The 10,349-nt window shown below is 46.5% G+C and overlaps 2 protein-coding genes across 3 annotated transcripts in view; one reads left to right on the top strand and one right to left on the bottom strand.

Moving 5' to 3' along the window:
* The first annotated feature begins 386 nt into the window (after positions 1-386).
* Positions 387-7,742, top strand: TNFRSF18 (TNF receptor superfamily member 18). The gene is made up of 6 exons (XM_089536798.1): positions 387-561; positions 2,236-2,352; positions 2,907-2,994; positions 3,689-3,783; positions 4,984-5,109; positions 6,346-7,742. The coding sequence occupies exons 1-6, from the start codon at positions 432-434 to the stop codon at positions 6,456-6,458; spliced, it is 669 nt and encodes a 222-aa protein (XP_089392924.1). The 5' UTR covers positions 387-431; the 3' UTR covers positions 6,459-7,742.
* A 1,366-nt stretch (positions 7,743-9,108) lies between these two features.
* The window catches only part of TTLL10 (tubulin tyrosine ligase like 10), a 150,789-nt gene continuing 149,548 nt past the window's right edge, over positions 9,109-10,349 (bottom strand). The window contains exon 18 of one of the 2 annotated variants that reach the window (XM_089534275.1): positions 9,109-10,069. In XM_089534275.1, coding sequence (XP_089390401.1) covers positions 9,201-10,069 — 869 coding nt within the window. In that variant the 3' untranslated portion in view covers positions 9,109-9,200. The remainder of the gene's footprint in view (positions 10,070-10,349) is intronic. The other variant, XM_089534276.1, reaches the window with a different exon arrangement.

Below are 10,349 nucleotides of genomic sequence, written 5' to 3'. Positions count from 1 at the left end.
GATGGGCTAATATGCTAGACATTACTAGATGGGGTAATATAATAAAGGGCTTTGCTCTCTAGCCATTGCCTTTGGCCTAGCAGATTGCCTGGAGGACCACTGGGGTTCGTTTGTGCAAGGCTGAGAAACGGCACCCATGAAATTTAGCGCATACAAACATCTCAGAGAACGCTTGCCTGCGTTTGCTGAATGGAACATCGACTTCCTCATTTGTCTCATTTTCCTCTTTTGCCAGTCAAAGAGAGCTATTTCGTCACACAGGAAGTGGCGCCACGTGACGCGCCATCCAAACCGACAGGCCCCCCGCGGTACAAAATGGGCTGAAAAGATGCCAGGCTGAAGGTGCCGAAGGAGACACCGGTGGCAGAGAGGGAGAAGGAAGACAGAGAGGAAAGGCAAGAAACCGGTTCAAAAGCAAAAATTGAGAAGCCATGGAAAGGAATTCGCATCCAAGGCTGGACGTCTGCCTGCTTTATTTCACAGCACTCTGGTTATGTACAGAGATGAGGGCTACTGCACAAGATGAGTCTCAGGCTGTCTCTTGTGCTGTGATGCCTTTAGGTAAGTTGTGGATCAGAGGATGGATGGGGATGCTTTGACTAAGAGTTCTGTCAATGGGGATGCTTTGTTAGAGAGTTCCTGCATGGCAGAATGGGGTTGGACTGGATGTCCCTTGCGGTCTCTTCCAACTCTATGATTCTATGATCAACTTGGGACACAATTTCCTCTGCCACCTACAGCTTTTTGCTTATGCACCAGACATTTAAGGAAATGGCACTCTGAACCATTGAAGTATAGGGCTTTGAACCTTGGACTACAGCTCTGAAGTCCAGGGCTTCATTCCCACCACCTTTTAAACTGGATCGCAAATCGGTTTGAACCAGGTTAAATGACCATGGTTCGCACATGAACCGAATCGCAGAGGGGGCCCATGTGCTAGGCCCATTTAACCCGCGTCTTTTTGACGCCGATTTTTTCCGCGTCTTTTTGGATAAATCGATTCCACGCAGGTGTGAACCAGATGCGGATTGGAACCTATTCAAATTTGCCCTTCGATTGAGTCCATTTTGAATCGATTCATTTGTGGAAGTGAACCACAAGTGGGTTAGTTTACAGGGAAGAACGCAATCGTGGCGAATGTAGTGGGAACCAAGCTCTGCTGTTGAATCGATCCGTCGATTCGGATCGCAAACCGATTTATTTGTAAGTGGGAATGAGGCCCAGAGTTCAAATTTGACTCAGCAATGGAAAACCATTGGTGACACTCTCTCAGCCCTGGGGGAAGGCAATGGCCCTCTGGACAAATCTTGCACACCTTCAAAGAAAACCCCACGATAGGTTTGCATAACTCAGAAATGACTTGAGGATACACCACAACAAACAACATGGTGTAATGTCCAATTCAATGCACACAACACCTATAGTTACTAGCAAAAGCATAAAAATGTGGGAGCAAGCAAACCAATGCCCTCTATATGTTTGGGATGACAATTCCTTTGATCTCTATGGACCATGCTAGTTGGGGATAATGGGGGCTACAGTCCTGTCTGGATAGACTTAAGTTGCCTACCTCTTGCCTAGGTTTTAAGAAGGTTTAATGATATGCTGTTGCTGCAATCGATTCGAGTATTTTCGGGATCCTTGGAGCTGAAGATGGCATAAACTGAAACGCAGAGCATTGTTTCAGACCACAAAAACGTGGGTGGGCTGAAAGGGGCAATATAGAAAGGGAATATTATCTATGTATATGATGGATTAGTTAATAGTTGGGCACAGTTTTGAGACTGGATGTGAATAACTGGTTGAGGGGTAAGATAATATATTGCATTAAGAAACTCATATGTCTTAAAAAAGAAAAGGAACCTGGCACTTCCCAGGGGACCCAGGCAAAAGCAAATTGCTGCAGCCTTTCCTAGCATCTGTGTGTCATTCTTCCTTAATAACTTTTGTCTTCCTGGTGACACTCTTCTGAGTTGACTGAGGTTCATCTATGCCTTCTGCACTTTCAATTCAGTTTGCAACCATTAAAGCAAACTGAGGATGAAGCAGGGGAAGACAAAGGAGTAACCTGGACTATGTGTGCCAAATATGTTAGAAGGCATGCACTTTCTTTGCTCCAAAATGTCACGTTCCAAGAGGCATGGCATGGAGGTGGGATGAGAATAACCGATGTAACAGCCATCGCTCGCCTCATCCTCATTTGTTTCATTCCATTTGCCTTTCCCTCCTTGACAGGAACGGATCAAAAATTATGTGGCGAGTGCGGTTTGGGGAAATGCTGTGCGGACAGCCGGTGCCGTGAATGCCGCCCGCTCCCTAAATGCCAGGAAGGGGAGGAACTCTGTCTTTCAGGTAAGCCAGGACTCGGTTCTTTTAAGTCTGGGGCTGCATCTGCACTGCAGGGATAATCCGGTTTGACGCCACATTAACTGCAATGGCTTTATGCTATGTATGTTGGTTGTGGCACCAGAGCTCCACTCTACAGATCTACAAATCCCAGAATCCCATAGCATGGAGCTGTTTAAATGATATCTTAAGAGGCTGGAAGCTGCACCAAAGCTGCACTCCAGTCCTTAGGACTGGAGCATGGCTTTGGCATGGCTTTTGGACTCTTAGGACACATGCATCATTTAAACAGCATGCCTCCAAAGTGACCCGAAGCAGCTTTATTTTGGCCTGTCTCTTTGGGCCTGTAGTTTAGTTGGGATCTAATTGTCTTGCAATTTCAACCCAGTGATACTTGTTCTGCTTTGCGGAGCAGCAGAAAGCAAGGTCACACCATTTTCTACATGGCATTAAGAAGAGTAATGAAATACTTTGGGGTGGGACTTGGGTCTATAACTGTAACTGGGTTTTAAAAATAGCTTTCCAAGCTCTGCTGATCGCTCCTCGCTTTCCTCTCCTAGGCACTATCGACTTCAGGTATTCCTGCAAACAGTGCCCAAGGGGCACCTTCTCCGAAACCAAGAGTGGCCGTTGCATCCCTTGGGAAGAGTAAGTCCCTCTTCTGTTATGGCAAAGTCCCCACCTATTCCATCTATATTGCAAAGGCAAGTGGGTCTAAAACTGGTTCCCAGGAAGATAGCTGTTGTCCTATTGTTTGAATCCGTTGCAGAAACTTGATTTAAAGTGAAAAAAACCTGCAAAAGCAGATTGTTTTTCACACGACGTTCGGGGTTCACTCAAACAGAAATGAGAACTAGGTAGTTTTTCAGACAACGTTTGCGTCAATAAGAAACAATGCGACATGAATCCGAACGCAAAGTCGACATAAACCGTGCCTTTTTACTTTTGGGAGCTTCCGAAAGTGCGTTCCATCGACTTTGCGTTCGGATTGGCGTTGTGTTATTTCTTGTTGACGCCAACATCATCTGAAAAACTACCTGCTTTTGTGGGTGATTTCTAATGTCTGTTTGGGTGAACACTGAATGTCATGTGAAAAAGATTATGGAGGCTGCCATAAACTGAGTCAAGCCCTTGGTTCGTCTGGCTGTTGCCTGCACTGACTGCCAGAGGCACTTCAAGGTTTACAGACTCGGGTTTATTTCACCCCTTTCTAGAGATGTCAGGTTTGGAACCCGAGACCTTCTGCATGCAAAGCACTTGGTTTGTCCCAAAGCTGCAGACAAACTTTAGTACAGTTTTCATGTTTAGCTCTGATCCCTCTTCCTCTCTCCTTCCTTCCTAGCTGCAAGAAGCAAGGACTCCAAATTCTTCAAGCAGGGAACAGAACCCATGATGTGCAATGTGGCCCAGTACCCACGAATGCAGCTCTGCAATGTGGTAACGTTTCATTTCTATATCTATTTATACGTTGGAAATGGTTATGCTTTTGCTACAATGATGAGGGAGGCATGCAGCGAATTTGGCCCAGAAGAGAGAGCACTGGATCCTGAGATTAGATCCTTTCCCAGACTGTTGGCAAGAGATGCAGATGAGAAAAGGCATCTTGGCAGTTTTGGGTCTTCAGAGCCATAGCTCAGACCACTGCACCAAGAAGGAGCCTAGTTCATTCAGATTCTGGCTCTTTGACATAAGGAGACTGCTGTTGGATGTAAAATGGTCCATCCATTCCTGCATCCTCTCCTCTACAGTGGCCACCATTCAGATGCTGTGAAGCAAGGGACAAGATAGAAAGGCACATCATTATCCTCCAGCCTCAGTAGGATGGCATCCTCCAGTCTCTGCCCAGGATGGCATCATTTCTATGCAGCCCCTTCACTGAACCGATGGGCAGCGGGTGCTTTCAACATGGCCATTTAAATTGTCCAAAGCCTGTCCCAGCCATGCTTGCAATGCCTCTTAGGTCTAATCCACTGCAGAAAAGATGCCGTTTGGCACCACTTTAACTCTCATGGCTCAATGCTGTGGATTTCTGGGAGGTGTATTTTGGTGAGCTATTTAGCCTTCTCTGTCAGAGGGTTCTGGTGTCAGGACAAACGATAACTCCCATGATTCCATAGCACTGAGCCAGGGCTGTCAAAGCAGTGTCAAGGTGCATTATTTCTGCAGTGCAGATTGGGCTTTAGTTGGCCTGACCCCTATATATGGGGCTCCTGAATATCCGCTGTGCATAAAAGCTATCCAACAAGCATCTTATTCCATTCGAAGGCCAAGAAGCAATGAGGAATTAGAATTTAACACTCTGGTGTAATGTTTAATCTTCCCTGACGTACGTCTTAATTTGATCTGAGCATATATTAAAAGATCTCCCGTTATCCTTCAGCATGGATTCTCTTGTCTGAAAATCTTTTGAAATGCTTATTTTTTGGTGCGCAGATCTTTATTAAAGGTTGCTGAGAGATTGCCATGCCAAGCATCTCTACGAGGCATATTTGATTTCTTCCCGCGGCTTGTGATCTACATCCAAGGGATTATATGAGCACATTGATCATCAAGCGTCAATCTGGAGTTGTTTCCTCTTCTCCAGATTGCTCCCATCATCCCAACAACTGGTTTTATGACTATATATTGTTTCCTTAGATTCCGCAGTCACATCCATCTTCACTGTTCTGGCAGCAGCGGGCGTCTTGGTTCTTCTTCTGATGACTATCTTCTTAATTGTTTGCGCATGTGCGCAGAAGAAGGTGACATTCTCTCTGGTGGAAGGTCAGTGTGCCGCTATAATCCTAGCTGTAGTTCTCACCCAGAGCTCCTTCCTTCCTTAAGGCCGAGAACAAGATGCAACCATGTACAGTCAGCGCTCCAACGTTGGAGCATTGACTTTTGTGGATTTGATTATTCAAGGTTGGGATTAATATGTTCTCTCTAGGATTCTCTAGGACCTCCAACATGATTCTCTGGTCAAGGTCTGCCAGAAGTTGCACTGGAGGACCTAGACAGAACACTTCTCTAGGCATTTGTAGGTCCTCCAGCTCAATTCCATGGTTACCTTTTGGCAGGACCACCAACTTGTTATCTTATATGTTAGAATGATAAGAGTTGGAAGAGACCACCTAGACTTCTAGAGAGAACACTTCTCTAGGCATTTGTAGGTCCTCCAGCTCAATTCCATGGTTACCTTTTGGCAGGACCACCAACTTGTTATCTTATATGTTAGAATGATAAGAGTTGGAAGAGACCACCTAGACTCCTAGAGAGAACACTTCTCCAGGCATTTGTAGGTCCTCCAGCTCAATTCCATGGTTACCTTCTGGCAGATGTTGACCACAAACTTGTCTTGGAGGACCTAGAGATTCATTTGCAACTGATCGTGTTGGAAATGGTATATTAAATACAGTTAAGTATAAGTCTAGATCAAGGGTGTGCCGCTCTATTCTGTTTTGGTCACCTGGGATACTGTGTCCAGTTCTGGGCACCACAGTTCCAAAAGGATGTAGACAAGCTGGAGCTTGTCCAGAGGAGAGTGACCAAAATGGTGAAGGATCTGGAAACCATGCCTTATGAGGAAAGACTTAGGGAGCTGGAGATGTTTAGCCTGGAGAAGAGAAGATTAAGAGGTGATATGATAGCCCTGTTTAAATATTTGAAGGGGTGTCATATTGAGGAGGGAGTGAGCTTGTTTTCTGCTGCTCCAGAGAATAGGACATGGAACAATGGATGCAAGCTCCAGGAAAAGAGATTCCACCTCAACATTAAGAGGAACCTCCTGACAGTAAAAGCTGTTCAACGGTGGAAGACACTCCCTCTGAGAGTGGTGGAGTCTCCCTCTTTGGAGGTCTTTAAACAGAGGCTGGATGGCCATCTGTCAGGAATGCTTTGATTGTGAGTTCCTGCATGGCAGAATGGGGTTGGACTGGATGGTCCTTTTGGTCTCTTCCAACTCTATAAGTAGATGATCTTTAATATATGTTATTCTGACAGTTCCTGCTTTTCTTCCTTCAGAACCTGAATCTCCTGAGTTGTCAAATCCATTGGAGTCCCACCTTCTTCAGGAAGATACCTACAGCTGCCAGTTCCCAGAAGAGGAACACGGTGGCAAAATGGTGGAACCGTAGGCCTCGCCTTGGCAGATTGAAAAATGGTTGACCGCTGCCAAATGCCTTCCTTGATATTGCACCTCGTGGTGACTCTTGACTGAATATTGAGCCCCTCTCTTACATTTTGAGGGAGTAGAGACCATGCCTTTGAGGTGCGTGTACATCCAGGTTGGTCCTTTCCCATGTACAGGTCATCTCTTGCTACCATTTACTCAGCACTCCAAAGACTGAGATTTGCATTGAATCTTGCTGATGGGGAGGAACAGAGTTTACTTAAAGAGGATCTCGATGGAGATTTAACATGCAATGGAAATTCCAGTCCTCCTCTCCTGCTGAGAACAAACAACCCAAGAGAAGAAAGCAAAGCTTTTGGAGAAGAAAGCAAAGCTTGGTAATCTAGAAGGATGGAAGTGGGAGAGACAGAGATAGGACTACTGACTTTCTGATTTATGGAATGAGACAAAGCAGAGTTAGAATGGGATGTTGAATTGCTGGAGTCTGGGAGGAGCTGGTAGATTATGGTGGAACATGTCCAGATCTCATTCCTGATTATTCAAGAATAGCTTAGCTCTCTGTTCAGGTAGCAACCCTGTCTATAGGTGAGATTACTGCCCCATCTTGGTGCTGTTTGGAGAGAACGGCAGTCCCTTCTTGGGCTCCTGTTTGGAGACGCCTCTTCTGAGAAACCTGAGGGTGGTTTCCTTTTCTCCCTTCCTCCCAAAGATGCCATGATGCGTCTGAGGTTTGCTTTCGTCACGAGAGGAAAAGCACCACTGGCCCTTAAGAAGAAGCACTTTGCAGACAGAGCTAGTCTTTAGTCTTCCTTTTGCAAGGCTCTTTGATTGGAACAATAAGCGTTCAACTCCGCCGCACCCCCCTTTCTTTCCTTTCTCCGCTGCTACGCAAATACAGAATGCCCTTTCCTATGGAAATGTACGCCTGTGGCATGAGTTCACTAGCATGGCGCTTTCTCTTTCTTTGAACGGGTCTCGCCGCTTTCTCAATGTGACTCACTTCCACTGTGGTTTCCCCACTAAATTTAAGGCTGGTCTGTATGTTGGGTGGAAGAGAGGCTTTCTTGTGCGGTGCAACATTGAGAAACTCTTCCTTTTTAAACGAGAAGCTATTTCAGGCGAAATACATCACTTCTTCCAAACACATACAGAGACAGAGCACTGTTTTGAATAAACCAAACCAAACCAAACCAAGTTGGAAAAGTTACCTTTTTTTGAACTGCGGGTTTGTATGTACATTGCACACAGCTGCAGTGCAATGGCTCCCTATGGCTAAATTATATGGCTGGCATCCTCTTTGACAGTAACAATGCTTCCCAAACTCCAGCCTTCCAGGTGTTTTGGGCTTCAGCTCCCAGGATCCAAGACTATTGGCCAAGATGGCAGAGTCCAAAACACCCGGAAGGCCAGAGTTTGGACATCAATGAGTTAGAAGGTTGCAAAATGGAGTTAACAGTCCCATAACTGCTGGGCATTCAGATTTATAGTTATGGACGGCTGGATGTGAGCCCCCCAAAACCTGCTTTTGCAGCACCTTAGTTTCTGAGGTGTTGCAGATTGGGATGCTAAAGACTGGAGCGTGGCTTTGGTGCGACTTCTGGCCTCTTAGAACGCATGCATCATTTAAACAGCATACCTCCAAAGTGACCCAAAGCAGCTTTATTTTGGCCTGTCTGTATAGGCCCTATGAAGATAGCGCTCTGTCATCACAGTTATGTTGATGACACAGGATCGCCATTTGTCTCTCCTGCAGTATCAGAGACAATATGGTTCATGATACTGGAGTTGTTGGGGAACGTAACCGGAAATAAATGCTCGGAAGAGCATACGTTTGGGCTGAAAGTCTACATTGGCGTTGTGTAGCCAACATCTCAGCATATGGAGTTATGCGTGGCTTCTGCTAGCCAACCCTTGTGCTGAGGGGTGACATTGCACAACGGAAAGCCTGCCCAATATTCTACAACGGACAAAAGTGTCCAGAAGGAAACTTAGGCGTGCATAAAACAACAACCGGATTCTAACCATTTTGTACTAAACGGAATCTCCATGGACATGTATGTATCTGTCTAAAGACTGGAGCAAGGAAACCAGAACTGGAACTCAGCTACAATGGCAATTAGATGGAGTTTGGAAGAAGCCTTGGATGGTCTCTAGACGGTTCAATGTGTTTCTGTTTACTTATGCAAGGCTTACCTGATCTGCTTGTTCATGCGAACATATTGTAAGTTTGGGGTAAAACGTTTGCTGAATGGTTCTTTTGTTTGTTTGTGTTGAGTTGTGTTGTGTAGGAACCTAGCCCTATTCTTTCTGTGTTACTTCTGTCTTGGGTACCAATGCTTCTGTCCAAGAAGTAATGCCCGGGTGCACATTAGGGTCATGAACTGAGACATACTATATATTACCTTTTGGAATACACACACACACCCATATCTATATCTATATCTATACTCATATACACACATACATATAGGTATACCTCAAATGGGATTGCAAAGTGGAAGCGTGGGAGCTGAGCAAATTCTGTATCTCAGTTACCGGTGAATCCACATTTGGCACCACTCACCATGCTTTCTTTTCTTAAAAGAGATCAAAAAGAATATTTTGCTCTTAACAAAATAATAATTCAATCCAAAGGTGGGGAGGAAGAAAAAGACCGAAACACCTCATGGATAAGGGGCTATGTTTTTCTTGTTGTCCTTTAGAGGAAAAAGAACAAGGGCTTTTCAAATACACAAGCGATCTTGGTTTAAGAGCCACGGTGGGAGGCCTTTTTGTCTTCGGCGAGCGCATTGTCGCAGCTACGGCTTGGGGCTGCGGCGATGGCTTTGGGGCTGTTCGTCGGAGGCTTGGCGTGCGCCATGAGCTGGCGGAAAGGCTTGGGGAACTCCTGGAAGAGGGGAAGGTTGGGTGGGAGGTTGGACTGGAGGTGGAGGGAGAGCATTTGTGAGCTGGTCAGGGGACCCCCGGCACCATTGCCATTGGGACCCAGCGCCAGTTTGGTCCCAAAGGTCTGCTGGAACCAAGTGGCGTAGGACCTGTCCTTGGAAATGCCTTCGGTGATGGGGATCAGGTTGGATTTGCCTCTGTCGTCGCTCTCCTCAGCCTTGAGGGGTCTTTCCAGGACCTCTGGTGCATGTCGGATGATGTACTGGCTCCCACTGTTGCAGACTTGGTTGCCCCGGAGGACGGCTCTCACCGACGGGCAACAGGAGAGGTTGGGCACGATGGAGATCTGTATCTGGGGCATTGGGAGTGGGTTTCGGGGGACCCCTTTGCTGGGCGCTAGGGAGAGCCCTTCAGGAGGGCCAGCTGTCTCCCCCTTGGCTTCTCCTTTGGGCACCTTCTCCAAAGCTTTGGGCGGCTGCTTCTCTGTCAAGTGGCTACCGCTGCAGCTGCTGGTGGTGTTGGTGGAATTACTGGCGCTGGTACTGGTGCTGATCTCAGGTTGGGGCCGATGGTTCTGGAAAGAATGAAGGGAAGTCCTGCTCTTGGACGCCCGCGAGAGTCCGATGTCCGAGGCCGCCCCACTGTAGAGCAGCACAAAGTGGCCCTGGCTCTCCAGCGGAAGGATGCTCTGCCTCTTTTGGATCTTGGTGAAGATCTCAATCACTAGGTCTAGAAAACATGTCCATGATCAGGGCAACACCAGACATAACCATGACAAGGCACACCACAAACGCACACTGAGCTAAAACACACTGACAGCTAAGTTAACCCACTGACCACACACACACACACTTAGGAGCTTAAATGAGGAAGACCACATTTACAGATGGATCGATTCAGTAAAGGGAACCATGGTTGACATGAGTTTGCAAGACCAGAGTATAGCAGTTAATGGCCCTTGGAAGCCTCTCCTTCATAGGGTCACCATGTACTGAACCTGATGGGAAAT

This window comes from Sceloporus occidentalis, unplaced genomic scaffold (assembly GCF_023333645.1).
Source record: "Sceloporus occidentalis isolate IW3139 unplaced genomic scaffold, rSceOcc1.0.p SCAF_8, whole genome shotgun sequence".
NCBI classification, from domain to species: domain Eukaryota; kingdom Metazoa; phylum Chordata; class Lepidosauria; order Squamata; family Phrynosomatidae; genus Sceloporus; species Sceloporus occidentalis.
Note: the sequence above shows the minus strand (reverse complement) of the source record. Positions and strands in the feature narration are given on the sequence as shown.